The following is an 18,715-nucleotide window of genomic DNA, read 5'->3' on the forward strand; positions in this document are numbered from 1 at the left end:
GTGCAAACAATTCAACAGGTAAATTTGAAGATTTTCGGTCACAAAGTCCTTTCTGAAACTCTTAAAGTTGATTTAGAGTATTGTGTTGCCTCTATTCTACTATCTTCCTGTCGTGTGAGACTGCGCAATCAAGAAAATATTCTTCTTTGTGCTACCCAGAAAGCCGCTTAAACTACAGCAGATTGATATTCAGTAGATAACGTTTCTAACTATCGCCAATATAGATCTTCAGAATTTGGAGGTTATTTGCTTGGCCTCAAACACAAGAGATTGCTCCATATTGTAGAGACGATGGAATACGTCTCCGAAAAATTTGGAAGCAACTCCTCTTCTAATTTTCAACGTTGGTGTAACAACGTCTCTCTCAACGGTTAATGGATTGATTTCAATGTGAATGTTGTGCAATTTCTCGAACCCATTCAACTTGCCATTCACGTTCTTGTTGATTATCGATAAGAACTTCTTCTTAGTCTCTACACGGTTGATCTCCTGAAGCATTTCTTCACTGGACATGTCCAACCTGTTGTAGCCACAGACATCGTTTAAAAACGACAAACCCTTCTCAAAATCAACTCCAACTATACCCACCAAGAATGACTTCAAAGAGTCACCATGTACATAGAGTTGTGAGATGATAGGATTAGACGATAAGTATCTGTTTTCTATCTTTTCAGGAGAAATATATTCTCCTTGAGCCATCTTGAAGAAGTTCTTGACTCTATCGATAATGTAGATTCTACCAGTTTTATTGTCTAGTTTAGCGATGTCGCCAGTATGGAACCAGCCTTCGGAATTTATGCAACTCTCGGTTTCCTTCTTGTTGTAATAGTATCCCTTGAAAACTTGAGGACCTCTGATGACTAATTCACCCTTGTTGTCTGAAATTTTGTAGCCACTGACATTTCTCAATCTAAATTCTCCTGTAGGGGCAATACTTCCACAAGAACCGGTTGTAGCTTCGTATGCTGGAGTAGTTGTGATTGCACCAAAAGTTTCAGTCAAACCATACAATTGTCTCAATCCAATGTTGAGAGAAGCTTTCAAATATGATAAGGTAGTAGGAGCTACTGGTGCTGAGGCAGTTTGCATCCACTTCAATTCGTCCATACCCATGTATTCGCGCAAAGCTTTGTAAGGAGGGAAATTATCGTAATGGTAATTCTTTCCTTCGGAGCCGTCATATCTCTTGTGTTCATTCAGTTTGAATTCAATGATCTTCCTGACTTCAGCAGCATCAGACTCGCTCATTTCATTGATCAAAGTCTTGACAAGAGCTTCCATTTTGGTAAGAATCCTGGGCACAATAGAAAAGTAAGTTGGACGGAAAATTCTCAAGTCTTCAATCAAGTTCTGGAACACATCCACCTTTTGATTGTCCATGGTCAATTGAGGGAATCCTAAGAAATACCCTCCTACAAGTGCAAAGCCACTGGTTTCCCTTTCATAGATGTGTGTCAATGGCAAGAAGATGAAAGCTCTGTCCTTTCCACCAGAATGAGGTTCCGTGCAAGCTAAGAAAGACATGGCGCACGTAGCATTGGTCTGACTTAACATAGCACCCTTAGGTCTGGCACCAGTTGTTCCCGAGGTAAAAGAGATAGTATAAAGAGTATCTCTAGAAGGTGGTAACTCATCAAGTGGATGTGAGGCACCAACCGATTCAATTTGATCAATGTCGGTAACTTCCACTTTCAAATTTCTAGCCTTTTCAAGCAAACTATTATCAATAGTCGAAAATGGATCCATTGAGACGATAGAAATGAGACTCTCAAGTTCCTTGGGGTATTTTTCCTTCAAGTCCAATACTATGGGAATTTTTTCGTGAGAACAAACTACAATTGGACTCTTGGACAATTCTAAGATGTACTTAGTAACATCTGGACCCAAAGTGTCGTACAAAGCAGTATTGGTAATAGAATAGGCTGTGCATGCTATATCAGTCAAGATCCATTCGTATCTGTTGGCAGAGAAAATAGACACAATGAACGAAGCACTCTTTTCAATTTCTCCATCCTTGTTATCGAGAGCATTGATAGGCACCCCGTAAGAAGTCCAGTCTTTCAAATGGTCCCTAATCTTGCGGTGAGGTTCCAATTCGTAGTTGGTGTAGGCATTGTTTTGCAAAGAATAGATGATACCAGCACCCAAGTTTTTCTTTCTCTGGTTAACTTCCTTGTAGGTATAGCTCTTGAAGTATGGGGCCGACTGCTTGAGCTTGTAGTTGTAAGGTCTCTGGCCAAGACAAGGTCTATCTCCATACAAAGCCACGGCATTGTTGAAGAGCTTATGGTAAGTATCCAATTCTGGGTGAATTTCTGAGATCAACCGTTCTGGCAATGCCTTGTTTCTGAAAACAGAAGAGTATTTCCCATCGTTGGTTGCGGCTCCAGTGGGAGTATTGTCAATTACAGCACTGCTGGCAATTGGAAGCTTGGAAAGAGCCTGCTCTTTGGCAACATCTTGCTCAGTGTAATAAGAAGAGGACATACTCGATCGGTGGACAAATTTCAGGACTTTCAAGGTAGTTCAGCAAATTTTTCACTTTTCAGAACAGACTACAAGTGATCTCAAAAATTGACAAGTATCAGCGCAACTGGCAATGCGGTTAGCTAGATAAGATAAAAGATTATGAACTACTTGGGAACTGTCATGTATTTATACACATTTCTATATCCTAGAGAAATACACTGTACTTATTAGTGTTTCAATTTGTGGATTGTTCCTTACATCGAATCCAATTAAGGTAGTTCATCTTGTATGGTAACCCCGCAAAATGTAATATTTTTTTAGAGAGGAGAAGACCGCACCAAAAAATGTTCACCAGATTTCAACATTTGCTAATACAGTGAATAGGAGAAGTAAGAATCTGCATTACCCCATACAGAACCAACCAGGCACCCAAATAAAAACTGTAAATTGATCTAGATGAAACTCCACACATATCCAACAAACATTCGGCTGATCGGTTGCTAAAGTTAGAGAATAATCGGGATCGGCAAAAGTCAAAAAATTCCGGCTGTGGGGATATGCACCTTTCTCGATAAACTGATTATCCATGGAAAGCCTCTCATTGCGGAAATGCTGTCTGGTACAGTACTTATCAGGCGAATGTCCAATACACTACCCGCCTGTCAGTGAAGAAGAACTTCAGCATTTTCTAAAGTCCGAAGCTTGTCCCATACCAACATATCCACGCCTATTTAAATGGGGTGAGTGCCCAACTTCACCACCACATAGCAATTTCAGAAGTGGGTGAAACTTGGCATTTTGTACCAATTGCAGTGGGGACAGTTCCTGTTCTTCGGAGTTGTAGAGGGGAACTATCTATGCTTCGCAATCTAGAGAAGTTGTAGATGGAACTCCCGGAATCGCCACAATTGAAGAGCTGGGCCGTCGGGTATCGGATCGTCAGCAAGACTATTAGGTGGACACCGCAAATGTCAAAGATGCGGAGCTGTCAGTTAGTGGTTAAAAGAATGCACATTTAGTACAATCTCTCATAGCAAACAACTATTCTTTATTGTAATTGGTGATACTTTGTGGTGATGGCCACATATGTAGGCTCTGTCTAGCATTGTACGCAAAAACAGAAGATTCGAACTTCTAGTTGATCTGATACTAGCTAACTCTGATACCAGACTATGGCCATCTGTGCAAAATCTGTAACAGTTAATCGATTCCGAAGCCTAATTACTTGGCTCTCTCACTCGATAAGCAGAATAGTAACTGATACAGTCATTGTAGGCATATGTTACAACTTCCACCAGAAGTTTTACTATCTTCTTCTTCTCTCTAAGCATTTGTTGACATGCTGAGCATAACGCCCGCCTGCTATCTTTCTGCCACAATTCTCACACAGAAAGTATCTCGAAGCTTCTGACGTCTTCAACTTAGTCTTGTCCTGGTTGAAAATGTCTTTGTTGGAGCCCACAGCGAAGTTTGATATTACAGGCACATTCGTATCGTGGTTTCCCAATGTCTGCAGTTGGACAGATACATGGCGAGCAAACGAAGAAAGTGTCTGCTTTCTGACAATGTTGTCGACAATATCCTTCAAAAGCGATTCTGCCTTTGGAAGAGTTAGCAAGAGTTCAGAATATGGAAAATTGAAGAACTGAAAAGGTTCTCCGGAAAAAAACATACCACCAAGTCTAAAGTTATAGGCTGTTCGGTCATATCCACAAACACTTGATTTACTCGTTATAGGGCAGAGTTATCCGTCTGTGGAACACTTCCAGATCAAGTTGAAATCATCAGTTTTTCACCTTCTGAAAAGCTCACGATACACAAAAAGGGTCCATGTGAGCTTTGAGCTATGTGCAGAAGAATTGTGTTGCAGCCATAGTAAGAATTGAGGACTTTGAAGGTTGAACTAGGTAACTGCTAAAATGGCTAGAAGCATGGAAATACTTATGGATTAGATGGAACACTAGCAAGTAATAATATTTAATACTATTCTGCTTGAATTCTGGAACTGAATGGCATTTTAATTATATATTTGGAGAATTTTATGCAAAATCTTTTCAGTATGCACATTTTCTAAAGAATCTAGAGACAAGATTTATAATTTTTGCTAGATATTTAAAGTAACAGACTCACAGCGATATAACTACATTGAAGACATCTATTACCTTTACTCTATTATTCCAAGTAACATCCATACATCAGTTTCATTGAGTTCTAGTCGTACTGAATAATCGGAAGTTTCACGTGATCACAACCAGTTCCGAGGGGACAATATCAGAAGTGAAAAATCCAGCTTTTCAACTTTGACGAATTCTACATCTTCTGCAATATCAGGAAATGGCAGACGAAGTGGATGAGGCTGCGATAGTAAAAGACGAGGCCAACTTTGATGTTGAGGACGAAGTTCAGGACTGGAAGTTTCTCAACAAATCGTTGGCATCCTCAGGTATTCCCAAAAGAGGTGAGAAAGAATTTGCACCTGATGGAACTCAAGTCCAGAACAGCTCTTTGCAAGAGTCTAGAAACGCCATGTACGACGCTCTTGAAGGTGTAAGAGGTCATCACTTGAAGCTGAAGCTTATAGCAGTATGGATAGCACTGGAATCTAAATGCATAATGCCTCATGCCAGAGGAAACTACTTCCGAGATATGGGAATTCCCATTCATATAGGCTCTAAAGTTAAGGATGGTGTGGAACTAAACTCACTTGAAGCAGTCTATTTAGTTGAAAGAGGTTCTGTAGTAATATATCTCGGAAACGAGAGCTATGACGAATTTCTCAAGTCCAGTCAAGAAAGCGAATTTGACTACGATTCGCTTATAGCTATGGATTTGGAGTTTCTATACAGCGTAGCATTCAACAATACGGGTTATCTGCTTGATCAGTACCAGATATACTCGTACTTGAAACGTCTTGGTTATTTAGTGCAAGACTTTAAGCAAATCACTAAAACAGACCAAAGGACTAGACTACCAATGGTCCCTTCAACTTTGTCTGTTATCCCATCCTTTCTAAATAAAATAATGGCAACTACAGTTGTGAAATATTTACAACTGAGATTACGTCAATGGGGCTTCTTGTCATATCCCTTGTTCCATAGCTTACATTTCATGACTAAGCACTACTTTAGATACACAGACATTTACAAGTCGTTGAGACTTATTCCAGCATATTCTACACATGACAGTGTAAAAGAGAATCTAGAAGCTAGTGGGTACTCTATAACCTTTAATGTGTGGAAACCTACACCTTCATTCTCCAAAAAGAACCCGCCATTCCCTGATTTCCAAGTAGCAGTAGCAAACACGGATTCAGCCAAGTTTCCAACCCTACAAACCATACAAGCATTACACAACTCGTTGAACTACACTTTTCCCAATGAACGGAAAACACAGGTAGTCCCCGCTGTTAGACAGCAGAAGAAAAATACAATGCCTCCGTCCAAAAAAGTGATACGACAAAAGAAACAGCAAGAAAGACAATCCAAGTTGGATGAATCTGTGCGGAAGAAGAATGACTATAATAGAAAAAGAGACAATCTATTGAAATACGGATCCAATGGGCGTACGGTGGTGATTGCAGTTATAGATAGCGGAATCTTGAACTTTGTCAATTTGAGTGAAGGAGACTTCAGTTTGCAATCTAGCACTGATTTGGAAGATATTTTCCCCAGGGAAGACCACGGGATTATCTATAATGAAAAATGAATATACAAGGGGCTTCAATTGAGGGGATTTCCTTGCAAAGACCGATCTCATAATTAGCCTGAAAAGCCAAGAGTTGGGTAGAGGAGAAAGTAATTAAATAGATATATACGGGATATTACGGGCTCATATTACCGACCTGAGAAAACAGAGATGGTAATACTCTAAATACGAAACCATAAGTCATTCATATTACTTAATTACTTAATTAGAAACATTTCAGTTATTTGCAATCCTTGAAATACGAAACGAGGGTTTCAGGTACAAAGAAGAATGTCCACAATTGTATCCTCCTTAAGTTACAAGAATGACAAGCTATTATTGTTACTGAAATGGCTGCAACTCTTCCAATTACAAGTAGGTTAGAATACTGAGTTATCCAGAGGCTGAATATATCCTGCTGGAAGAGGTCCTGTTAGGGAAGGTGTGCTGCGACCATCTGGATTTGACAGGGTTCTAAAATTATTCTAGTTTGTTTTCCCTCGGAGATGAGATCCGGGTACACGATGGGACGTGAAACTCGATCGACGAGGAAAGTCTTGTGCTCACGTGAGTTTCTTGAAACTTTTCAGCGACTGTCCAGGTAAGGAGCAAGATATATCCGTGGCATGGGATTAGAAGAAGTAGATGGCAACAAAGGAAAGTGCAATTACATAAACTGAATAGATGTATACTATGAATTGATCTTATCCAAGTTTTTTCCGAATTAAAATGTGTGGCTATTCTCTGCTTCCCAATTCTCGTGTAGAGATGAATTGAGTTTAGCGAGTAGCCTCAAGGCTGTACACAGCTTTTGTCCACCGGAAAAACGATACGCCAACGGAGCGACATCGTGGATATCAGGACTTATAACGGAACGGTCCGACCTACTCTAAATATGTTTTTGTACAAAGATAGCTAGTCACAGGCGAGAGACACGATTCCAGCACGACCCACATAGAAGATGACGTATGTGTTCGGAAGTGGCTTATCAGGAGGACGGACAGATGAAGTGGAAGTACAATAATAGAAAGAACAATAGTAGAGGGTAATGGTGCCTGAGCAGAGACCTTTCGGTTTCGGGAAGGGCCAATTCCAGAATGGAATCTAACTCTGTTTCAGTTGTGTTGACCTAATGAGCCTGAGCCTCGTCTAGTCGTGGAGACACAAGAAGTGGAAGCTGCGTGGTAGTGAGATGTACAAGACACATCGAGAAGTGAAACTAAGAGTATTGTGACTACTTTACAGAGTTCTAAGTATAGAACCAGGTTCAGAGTTGAGAGTGAGTTGAGATATGCGGTCGGAAGTCTTCGTTTATTCTATTCATTTATTGGGATGTGTAGTTGCGCTTTCAGGCCAATTTGCATACATTCCAAGAGTAGTCTGCATACAATCCGTACTATCTCAATGCGACATGCATCGCGTTGGTCGGAAACGCGAGCACCGTTGCATTTCGCCCCGGCTGCACCCTCGGAACACACAGTGCATTGAAAAAAGAAACAATCTAGATCAATAAAATTTTCAGACCTCGCAAATCCAGAACAGCCTTGTTGGTCAAAAATAAGAAAATGCAAAAGGGCTGGTGAGATTTGACATTCTATACATTTGATTTTTTTTCTCACATCCAATTTGTTTTGCAAGAAGTCGACCTTACTTTTCTTCCCATACCCAGCTGTTAATACCGAGCGAATAGCGCCTAGTTGATTCAGTTCAAAGTCCAGCGTCTAAACCGCATCCACATACTATTCACTCGCTAAAGATCTTTTTATAGCACAGTTAAAGTTTGAAGATCATATTTATTAAAGCTTGATTCCATAAGTTATAAGGCACTAAAGCTTCATTTTCTACTTAAGGCACCACCTCAGATCATCATTACCAGATCAAATTAATTAAGCTGATCATAGATCATAACCCACCACTCTAAGTCATATCTATACGATAATACCATTTCATTTTGACGCTTCTCGCACCTTCAATAGACAAAGACAAATAATCACAGCATGTCACGGAGAGACTTGACCTCTAACGGGCTCCCCAACTTTCACGTCACGGACACCGACAACGACTCGCTTGATATTCCACACAATCCGTTCTTGGGCCAAAACGAAGCTGATCCACAATCGTCCGTAGAATCATCGAGATCTTCAACATCATCGCCTCATGCGGACGTCGATGCCGAATCCACCTACGGCAGACCATTCAACGCCTATTCTAGTTTCTACCAGAAAAACGGCACATCTACTAACCTCTTATCGGAAAACGAATCTTCCGACGGCAACCAGGCTTCGTATTCTGGCTCTGGCATTCATTTACCTTCGGGAGACTCACCCAATGTCAACAACATCAACGTGCCGCCAGAATATGATCGATACCCTTCGATGGCTGGCTCTCGTGTAGTGTCTTCCACTTCGCTCTCAAACTTCCTTCAGAAGGAAAGACCTGGCCTGGACTCTCAGGCAACATCCCAGTATGGCGACGACAACTCTTCTAGGTCCATCAGATCTACCAGTAACATGGTCCACCAGGGCGACTTTTCTCCCTTCGGTGGTTACCCTGCCTCGTCGTTCCCCTTACACATCGATGAGAAGGAAGCCGACGACTACTTGCATAACCCAGATCCGGTCGTTGACGCAGAATACGACAAAAACAGGTTCATTTATGATCTTAAGAACATGGACAAGAGATCATTGGGTGGTCTTATCGGGCTTATTGTCTTGTTCATCGCTGGTTTGTGTGTCTTTGTGGTTTTGCCAGCATTGACTTTCTCCAATGTTACTCATCACTCTTCAATACAATCATACGAGATTCTCACAGACTACACATACCCGCTTCTCTCTGCAATTAGAACCAGCTTGGTAGACCCTGATACACCTTCGAGTGCCTTTAACCACACTGCTCAGAACGGCGATGTGTGGACTTTAGTGTTTAGTGACGAGTTTAATGCCGAAGGTAGAACTTTTTACGAAGGTGACGATCAATTCTTCACAGCTCCAGACTTGCACTATGATGCCACAAAGGATTTGGAATGGTATTCTCCAGATGCCGTCACTACAGAGAATGGTACATTGAATTTGCGTATGGACGCTTTCAAGAATCACGACTTGTTCTACAGATCAGGAATGGTGCAGTCATGGAACAAATTTTGTTTCACTCAGGGTATGCTCGAGTATTCGGTTAGATTACCTAATTACGGTGATGTTACTGGTTTGTGGCCCGGTTTATGGTCTATGGGTAATTTGGGTAGACCAGGTTACTTGGCTACTACAGATGGGGTTTGGCCATATTCGTACGATTCATGTGATGCTGGTATTACACCCAACCAGTCCTCTCCAGATGGTATTTCCTACTTGCCTGGTCAGAGATTGAATTCATGTACCTGTTCAGGTGCCGACCATCCCAATCCAGGAGTAGGGAGAGGAGCTCCGGAAATCGATGTTATCGAAGCTGAAATAGCCACAGACCCCAATCACAAAATGCCCAATATCGGGGTAGCTTCACAATCATTGCAGTTGGCTCCCTTTGATATCTGGTATATGCCTGATTACGATTTCCTTTCTATCCACAACAGTTCCACGACAGTCATGAACACCTATGCAGGTGGACCTTTCCAAGAGGCCCTTTCTGCTGTCACAATGTTAAACACAACTTGGTATGAGAGAGGATCGGGCGAGCACAATTTCCAGAGATACGGATACGAGTATCTCAACGACAACGACAATGGCTACTTGACGTGGTTTGTAGGCGAAGAACCAACATTGACAGTACATTCCAAGGCCTTGCACCCTAATGGAAATGTAGGCTGGAGAAGGCTTTCCAAAGAACCCATGTCGTTGATTATGAACCTCGGTATCTCCAACAATTGGGCTTATATTGACTGGCCATCACTTGTATTCCCATGTACTATGAGAATTGACTATGTCAGAGTGTACCAGCCAACAGACCAAATCAATGTTGGTTGTGATCCAGTGGACTATCCTACGTATGACTACATACAGAGCCATCTTAACATCTACTCCAATGTCAACTTGACAAGATTCACAGACGGAGGCTACAGTTTCCCCAAGAACAAGGTGATGAACGGGTGCTGAGGCATCCACCTCTATTATAGATGGCAACCCATATAATTACTTTGCCTATATATTAGTGTTCGGAGAACAGTAAGCAATCATTTAGGAAGAAAGTAGCAGACCATTAGAATAAATAACTAGTATAGAATAAGAACAGGCAGTTAATGTCGTCATGAGAGAACGCTCAGACGTACGCTCGAGAGATACGTAGGCGATGAGACTGAAAGATAATCATAGACACGTATTCTGAAGACAATTAGAAACACAATTACTCGATAAATTACAGTCGTAGAATCCATAAACAGGGAGCAAAAGTGTCTCGGCCATTGTTTCGCTCTTCTTTAATTGCTACCAGCATTCTCTAAAGGCGACGAAATGGGTCAATTAGCTGTACAGATCGGCAATAAAATAAACTACTAACGCAGTGGAAATCAGGATAAACTACAGCTATTGAGCTACATGCCAGCAGTTCCATCACCGGCCCTGAGATTTGTGGAATTTATTAATTCAAGATCGCCTAGTAGCATGAAATAGGAGCCACATTTTTCGCAGTAATTCGATGCGAAAACAGAATAAATCCGCCTCATGCCAGAGTTCCGAGCCGATACCATGTGATGCAGTAGACGAGATGAAGCGTACTGATAGCGAAAACTCGTACCAGAACCAGTTAGTATATATCAGCCGATAACTGTATCGTTTAACGGTATCGTTTAATGGTAAGCCCGTAAACTGTATCATCTCAGGTAACGTGACTTGAGCCGGTAAGCACGTATTTTTCGCAGTCTATAGCAGCAGCAGGAAGCGCAAAGCTCTTATCGGGTCGGGTCGCAAGAGGCTTCAGCGCAATTCGGTCAAGTTGGCCTAATGGAAAGTGCCACCATAGTGAATCTTTTTATTGTGGAATTTGTTGTGGATCTTTTGAATACATGAAACTTCTCCACAACATTGACATTGACACACTATCTCTGGTCTGCCCAACCTTAATCCCTAATTCATAAGTGTGGAGCACTTCTCCTCTTGCCGATTCATTCTTGCCGGCTCTGCTGCACTCAACTGGTACTTGCATAAAATTTATCGAGCTGCGAAATTAATTTATGTTCGAGCCACAGTTAAACTTGTCTACGCTACTCACTTTTCCGACTGTGGTAACCACTGCAACAGTCTGGGCACCCTGTTGGAGGCAGAAATGGGACAACCAGTCGTGCAAATTGTGGGCCGTTGCTCGTGTTCCAGGCTAATATATAAACAATGGTGTTTGTCCCTTGGGTCGGGGAGACAATTTCAGTCACCTTTGGTCCACGATATTTCCTTCTTCTATACTCTAGTCGACTATGACCAAACTTGACATCAACTCAATTGCTATCATCGGAGCTGGCCCAGGTGGTCTTGCTTCCTTGTACGAATTTCTCCACACGAACAAGGACGGTTCGTCCACTGCTGGTGGTGAAGTTTCAAAAGACCCCAGATTCACCAAGCTTGTTGCTTTTGAGCAAAAGGACAAGGCCGGTGGAATTTGGGCACCCTCTTTGGAACAGGCAGATTTGCGCGTCCCACCCCAAGCTGCTTTGGACACCCAGAAATACAACGATCCTGACGTAATTCACCCTACTGTGGAAATTCCCCTGGACTTGAAAGGTGCTACCAGAGAATCTCCAGTATCCCTCAAGGAAAACACTGAAATTTCGGAATTGGAATGGAGAAGATCTGGTGTCTACCCAGACTTATACACCAACATTCCTTCCAGATTCACCAGATACTCATACCTTCCAAATGAAGAAAAGTACTTGGACAAGTCTAGAAAGATCTACCCTTTTTTGCGTCAACAGGAATTGACTCAGAGATTCACCGATTTCATTGAAAAAGAACATCTTTACGACTATATTAGAACCAACACCACTGTTGAAAAGGTCGCCAAGAATGATGAAGGTAAATGGGTTGTAACTGTCAGAGAAAAGGACTCCAAGACAGGAAAGGAGAACTGGTACCTGGAAGAATTTGATGCTGTTGTTATCTCTAATGGTCACTACACTGTTCCTTCTATTCCAGTTATTGAAGGTTTGGCCGAATACAACAAGAAGCACCCAGATGCCATTGTTCATGCCAAGTCGTACAGAACTGAGGAAGAATTCAGAGACAAGAACACCTTAGTTGTTGGTGGTAGTATTTCGACAGCAAATCTCTTGCAATACATTGTTCCAGTTGCCAAAAAGACTGTCAATTCCAAGAGAAACATCCATTTAGTCTTCGAATGGATTAATGATGCCTTGGTCTCCGACGGTATTATTGCCAAGGGTGAAATTCAAAAGATTGACCCAGATACCGGTGATGTCACTTTCAAGGACGGTTCTGTTGAGAAGGGAATTGAAAAGATTCTCTTAACAACTGGCTACCACTACCATTACCCATTCTTAAAGGACCACTTGAACGTTATTGATCCTTCTAATCTTTCGCGTGTCGCCGGTCTCTACTACGACACCTTCTCAATTGAAGACCCTACCCTTGGAACTGTTGGTATTGCCATTTCCCAAATCAATTTCCACACCATCGAAGCCAGCGCTGCAGCTCTTGCTGGTGTCTGGTCCGGAGCCAAGACTTTGCCCACTAAGCAAGAACAGCAAGAGTGGGAAGACAACCTTGTTAAGGAAAAGGGTAACAACTTGATTTTCCACTACTACACCCACAACCAAGTCAAAGATGGATTCATCGACAAACTTGAGCCTTACTTCCCTAATGGCAGATACAATCCATTTGTGGAAGACCACAAGTACATTGAAGAAGTCGATGTTGGTATCGAAAACTTGAGGAAATTGTTCTACGAGTTGAAGGACCAGAAAATCCCTAAGAGTGCTACTTTGTAGACTCAAATAAATTTATGTAATCTTTAATAATATGAAATATGGTGATAACACTTCAGAGTTAGGAATATAAGTAAAGCAAATGTAAAAAGAGTTGCATTCATTACTCTAACAATACTTAAGTAAGCAAGTTGGAATTGCTGCGAAAAATGTGCAAATGTTCTAGTCAGATAAAAAAAAGAACAGTTAGTTAATTTATATAATTCAATTTCAACCAGTAATATAAGAGCAAAGTGATCGTGGAACTTCCAAATTGTACCAATAATGAATCTTCCCTCAGAACCCGAACGATAGGTGAAGTAGAAATGCTGGCGAAAGTATGCTGGCGAATGAATTGAGTAAGTTCCAAAATCTGTTAAAGATAAAGTTATTAATAGATAGCACTAGCAAATAACGAGAGGAAATTCTGCTAATTTTTGCAAATAATTCTCTGAACTTCAGAAACCTTCTGAAACTTGCCTAAATCTGGAAACTCTTTTACTTCTACCTATTTTCTTCTCCTTCGTATCATACTGTGGATCTGCTACACCATAAATTATCTGATACTTCATTTTGCGACACAATTTATAAGCAGTGCGGGATTTGCTCCCCACAAAGTCATCTTTAGAAACTGTACCACATAAGGAGAAGAATGTATTTTCTTGCATATCCTTCTTTACATTTATCTTATGCGTATTTCTTATACGTATTCTAATTGCTTACTGCTATATACTCTTCTTCTTCCTTCCTATATCCCAATTACAAATCTAGCTCATACTCGGTCTTAGCATACTTATCTATCCACTATGAGTGAACCCTCTCTCAACTTCCATATCCAATCGCATCTGACACAGTTCCGGATCCCTACCGAGCTAATCAAGAAGAACTTCAAGACAATCCAGAAACTTGTAGAGAAACAGAAAAAGCAGATGACCGACGATGTTGCCAAAATTAAGAAAAATCCAAATATCCCCACAGCCATGAAGTTGGCCATGGTTCGTAAGAGTATCAAGAGCTTTGAGGGATTCCAGAAGAAGTTGCAAGCTTCTATTGCCAAGGACGAAGAATTGCGCTCCAGGCTTATTGCCAGGATAGAGCATTTGGCACTCATCAGCGAATACTGCATCACTCAGGATAAAACCAAGACTCAAGTGGAAAAGCCATCACAGCCACAGAGCCAGAATGAAGATACAGAAGAGAAAGAACACTCCACAAAAGACGACAACGACAAGTACTTGGATTTGCATAACCCGAATCTCATCACATGGTATCGAGACCAGACGAACTTGCTCATTATCGACTATCTTATCAAGTCCAATACGAGAACAGATCACAATATAGGCTTGCTACTCTTGAAGAGTCTCTCTGAATCAAACCCAAAGTACATGAAGTTGATCGACTACGACTTGTTTGAGAGCTTCAACAAAGTTTATGTTTCCATCATGGAAGACCACGATCTCACATTAGTGATAGCGTGGTTCAACGAAAACAGAAACTTTTTGAAGAAAGCAAACTCCAATCTCGAGTTTGAAATAAACTATTGTAGGTTCCTTTCTCTTATAGAAAAAGGAGATGTAAATGAAGCTATCAAGTTCTCCAGTATTAATCTCTCACCATATGGAAATGTTAGTAATTATCAAGATACCGATCGAGCCAATCACGAACACAACTTGAATCGCCTAAAGGAAATAGGTGGCTTGTTGGTGTATATGGCGATAAACGAAGAGAAGAGAACCAGAAATGACAAGATAGCTTTCTCCAGCAATTTGCTCATAAACTCTCCTCGGTTCCATGAATACGAGAAGCTTCTTTCTGACGAAAGATGGGACAGTTTGTCGATGTGTTTTGTAGAGAACTTCACGAAATTGTATGGTATTTCCAAGAACTATCCTATCTTCATCTACTTGTCTGCTGGTCTAGCAAGTTTGAAGACAAAGTCATGTTATCACAATACGGAAAACACCATCTTCAGGGAAAACCAGGAAATAAATGTCACCGATGAAAGCATATACAAGAAGGACCTAACAGTATTAACCGACAAGAAATACAGAGGTTCCAATCAGTACTACAAACTCTTGAACAAGATCAATAACTGCCCGGTGTGTTCACCTGAGTTGTACAAGTTGAGTAGAAACTTGCCGTACGCTCAGTTGATCACCAGTATTTTCAATAATCCTTTCAAACTACCTAATGGTAATATCTATCCATTTGACAAGTTGCTCAACCCGTCCGAGAAGTATTTGTCAGAAAAGAATACTTTGTTGCGTATGGGCAAAATCAAGGATCCTTTAACCAGAGAGATTTTCTTGATAGACACTTGCATAAGAGTGTATCCAGCCTAGGATCAATTTGTATATATGGATACGTATTTATTCTGGTAATTCCTCATTATAATATTATATATAATACATCTTAATCAAGTATAACCTAATTGTCATCTGAATCCTCATCGTTGCGCCTCCTTCTTTCCTTTTCATCAGCTTCTTTCTTATCGAACTTTTCAAAAATATAGATCCGAGCATCCCTTTCAGCTGCTGGTTTGGTAGTATCTCTGGTACTGTTTGTTCTTCTATGGTGATATTCTGGGTACAGTGGCCAGTCGAATTTGGCGGACCGATCAACTCTGAAACCTTCGCTTCTTCCAAGAATCTTAACTCCCCAAGAACTGTACGGTTCTCCGTCAAAAAGTGATAGTATTACTTTCCCGACATTTGTGGAATCATCAGAAGCAGAATAGCCTGCGAAATCGTCTTTGATCTGGTTATTAACAATGTCAAAAACCTGGTTACAACTCTTGAAGTAGCCAAGAACTAGCTGCTGGTGATCTCTGATGTTTCTGTCTACATCTTTCATCCCACGTCCCGTGTGAGGGAAGTTGAACATGATATAGTCCAAATTTGCATGATCAGCAAAGAGTTCTACTTTTGCTTTCTTCAGTTTTGGTGTTGGAGTTAACTTCAATGATGCTACCATATTCAAAGCATCTACTTCATGAATCACCTTCACTCCACTTTCAATAAGCAGTTTGACAGTGTCTTCCACATTGGGATATTTAGCTACCAATTCGTCATAGGAATCATAGGATGTAGCAATCAAGTTCTCTGGCTCAATGTACTGTTGGGCTATGATCGATTTTGCAAAACTGAAATCTCCTTCTCCTACCAAGAGCACTCTATCTCCTTTTTTGAATGGTATGTATCCACTCTTTTGTAAATTCAACTGCTGTTTCTTTTTGTTCTTATTAACTTTCCCCCCTCCTTTCATAGATTGCTGTTTCTGAGCCAGATGTTCTTTCTGTAAAGCTTCCTTTTTGGCCAACTGCAGTTGCGATTTTTCCAAAACTACATGTCGAGCCAAAGCGGCCATGAGTCCCTTCTTGCCAAGGTTCTTTCCATGCGTCTTCTTAGCCATTGTTATACTGACTTGCTATAAGAGAGAGAACTAGAGATGATCATCGCAGACTGAAGAATTATGCCTATTGATATTGACAATTGGTAGCGCGCACTTAATTTTATCAATGAACTATTCTAGAAAACTACACTTTCCTTACAACAAGTAGTCCTAAGATATTTTTGCTGATACACATAGATCTATAAATGTACATGGGCTTCGGCAATACTGAAATCCTCTTGAGAAGTTTCTTGGTTGTCGTGAGGTTGTTCTGGCAAATGCGAATCTTCATCGTCATCATCGCTTAATCCGCTACTTTCTTCGTAGTCTACGTCTTCATTATCATTAACAGAGATTGATACGACACCAACACTATCGGAGTCCACATCCATTTTGCTGGAAGTAGACTTGTTTTCGCTATCGTCCTCTGGTGTATCTTCCTCTTCCTCCTCCTCTTCTTCACTATCAGAAACATCTTGCAAAAATTCCTTATGCCCATCATCGAACTCGTAGAAGATCATAAATGTACCCTGAGCGTTCAATACTTCTTCTTCAGTGACAACATATACAGATTCGTCACTAATTCTCCACCATGTACCCCTCAACTGACGGTAGCAAATGTAGTGGCCGTAGTTGTGAGTACCATAGTGGGAGATTACTGCCTTCAAGTTGTACAACAACTTGGGATCTACTGGAAGTGGTTCCAAGTTGTCTATATCGGTGCTAGTAGTAGAGTCTGACTTCGTTTCTTCAGGAGTGGAAGACAACGACGAGTCTGACGGAGTTGAAGGAAGTGTTTCTGAATTTTTAGTCTGTTCCTGCTGCAAAACTGTTCTCTCTTCCTGTTTTCTGAAAGGCAATCTAGCGTCCATGTTAATATCCCTTGGTTCGGCAATGTATGGAGCCAAGTTTAACTTTGACGGGAAAGTCACACTGCTGGAGTTCTTGACTATCATGTATGTTCTAGGGTCAAATACCGATCTATTTATATGGATGGACAACAACGGAGGCGGTCTACTCAAGAGTATCTGTTTGGATTTTCTACTTTTTCTAATATGCTTTTTTATGGTGAGCTTTTCGAACACTTCGTCTGTGATATGAGGTTTCAACAATTCCGAATCGATAGCATCGAGACGAATTTGAAATTGTTCCCTCAACTTGTCTCCGTTTGGCTTTGCTTGAAGGTCCTGCAAAGTCTCTAAAAGGAATTCTTTGGTTTGATTCAAACCACATCTGTTACAGTTGACATCTTCAATGATTTCTGGTGTGATCCAGTCGTTCATTAACAGAAGCAAGTCAAAGCTGGAGTAGTAGGAAGAATTGTTTGGCAAATTCAAACTCAAGCCTGAATTGACAGAATAACGGATGCCACCTACTTCTCCGCAGGACAAACAACCGATTCTTTCGGCTGAGATTCCATCTACAGGAGTAATCAACTCAAGTGGGAACACCTTGTGATCACAGTCTACCAAGTTGGGGTCAACCTGGTTGGCTGGAACGTACACTTTACCCAATTTTCCTAATTTTTCGCAGCCGAAGACGACGTTCGGCACATTTTCGATATCGAGGAATCTCACTTGCTTCTCCTGATTTCCGGCCTTTTCTTCTGGTTCTGGGGTGGGTAATCTGGATTGGGAAACTTTCTTGTATTCCCGTTCCAACAAACTCATTACGAGCTGGTAGAACTCTTGGGCGTCTTCCTGATTGTAGCCTGAGAAAAAGTTCTGTTTGGGGCCATTGGGCATCTTGTTCAAGAGAGCTTTCGTACTGAACTCCTTGCCACGAGCTCCATATTTACCATTGAGATTATCCAACAACGTTTTTAATGCATTGGTGAAGATTAATTCTGGTCTAGGAGAGTTGGATTTCATGGAGATCACGTTTCCTTGTGGAGTCTGAAGTGCTGTTTCCGAGAAAAGGTAGGAGTCGATAAACTTAAGCAACTCACGGGATGATGCCAACGACTGAAGCACCGAGTTCATAAAACAAGTGTTACCGTCGTTACTGAGGCCGCCAATCTCGCCACCATTTTTGATTGCGAAACGGTGGGACTTGGACTTCCTGGTTGTGAACCGAGATCGGTTAGCAAATTTGTAATTCGAGCTCATGTATGACATCAACTGCTTAAGTTTGGTGAGATTATGTGGAAGAAAAACTGTTCGAATAGAGAAAGCAACAGCACAGCCAGTTAGAACTAGGATAAAGAGTCTTTGACGGGAAGATGCTGATGAGACAGCTGCTATGGAGTTGAAGGGGCTGGTGAGGCTACTGCTG

The 18,715-nt window shown here is 41.2% G+C and overlaps 8 protein-coding genes across 8 annotated transcripts; 4 read left to right on the top strand and 4 right to left on the bottom strand. All coding sequences in view use genetic code 12, as the record gives it.

Moving 5' to 3' along the window:
- Positions 1-228: 228 nt before the first annotated feature.
- On the bottom strand, positions 229-2,487 carry FAA24 (long-chain-fatty-acid--CoA ligase; the record flags this gene model as incomplete). The annotated part of the gene is made up of 1 exon (XM_001383101.1): positions 229-2,487. The coding sequence occupies one exon, from the start codon at positions 2,485-2,487 to the stop codon at positions 229-231; it is 2,259 nt and encodes a 752-aa protein (XP_001383138.2).
- A 1,288-nt stretch (positions 2,488-3,775) lies between these two features.
- On the bottom strand, positions 3,776-4,176 carry PICST_56322 (predicted protein; the record flags this gene model as incomplete). Its single annotated transcript, XM_001383102.1, has 2 exons — positions 3,776-4,051; positions 4,144-4,176. 2 exons carry the CDS (start codon positions 4,174-4,176, stop codon positions 3,776-3,778), a joined length of 309 nt encoding a protein of 102 aa, XP_001383139.2.
- Positions 4,177-4,803: 627 nt separating this feature from the next.
- Positions 4,804-6,443, top strand: PICST_87156 (predicted protein; the record flags this gene model as incomplete). Its single annotated transcript, XM_001382556.1, has 1 exon — positions 4,804-6,443. One exon carries the CDS (start codon positions 4,804-4,806, stop codon positions 6,172-6,174), a length of 1,371 nt encoding a protein of 456 aa, XP_001382593.2. The 3' UTR covers positions 6,175-6,443.
- Positions 6,444-7,795: 1,352 nt separating this feature from the next.
- KRE8 (glucan synthase subunit involved in cell wall assembly) lies at positions 7,796-10,391 on the top strand. Its single transcript, XM_001382557.1, has one exon. It carries the CDS (start codon positions 8,151-8,153, stop codon positions 10,236-10,238), a length of 2,088 nt encoding a protein of 695 aa, XP_001382594.2. The 5' UTR covers positions 7,796-8,150; the 3' UTR covers positions 10,239-10,391.
- Positions 10,392-11,548: 1,157 nt separating this feature from the next.
- On the top strand, positions 11,549-13,075 carry FMO6 (flavin-containing monooxygenase; the record flags this gene model as incomplete). The annotated part of the gene is made up of 1 exon (XM_001382558.1): positions 11,549-13,075. One exon carries the CDS (start codon positions 11,549-11,551, stop codon positions 13,073-13,075), a length of 1,527 nt encoding a protein of 508 aa, XP_001382595.2.
- A 782-nt stretch (positions 13,076-13,857) lies between these two features.
- Positions 13,858-15,393, top strand: PICST_55076 (predicted protein; the record flags this gene model as incomplete). Its single annotated transcript, XM_001382559.1, has 1 exon — positions 13,858-15,393. One exon carries the CDS (start codon positions 13,858-13,860, stop codon positions 15,391-15,393), a length of 1,536 nt encoding a protein of 511 aa, XP_001382596.2.
- Positions 15,394-15,478: 85 nt separating this feature from the next.
- Positions 15,479-16,462, bottom strand: PICST_55094 (predicted protein; the record flags this gene model as incomplete). The annotated part of the gene is made up of 1 exon (XM_001383103.1): positions 15,479-16,462. One exon carries the CDS (start codon positions 16,460-16,462, stop codon positions 15,479-15,481), a length of 984 nt encoding a protein of 327 aa, XP_001383140.2.
- Positions 16,463-16,875: 413 nt separating this feature from the next.
- Positions 16,876-18,549, bottom strand: PICST_54531 (ubiquitin-specific protease; the record flags this gene model as incomplete). The annotated part of the gene is made up of 1 exon (XM_001383104.1): positions 16,876-18,549. A coding segment is annotated over one exon (1,674 nt), but the record flags the coding sequence as incomplete, so codon positions are not given.
- Between the last annotated feature and the right edge of the window lie 166 nt (positions 18,550-18,715).

The sequence above is a fragment of the Scheffersomyces stipitis genome, chromosome 2, assembly GCF_000209165.1.
Source record: "Scheffersomyces stipitis CBS 6054 chromosome 2, complete sequence".
In the NCBI taxonomy this organism is placed as follows: domain Eukaryota; kingdom Fungi; phylum Ascomycota; class Pichiomycetes; order Serinales; family Debaryomycetaceae; genus Scheffersomyces; species Scheffersomyces stipitis.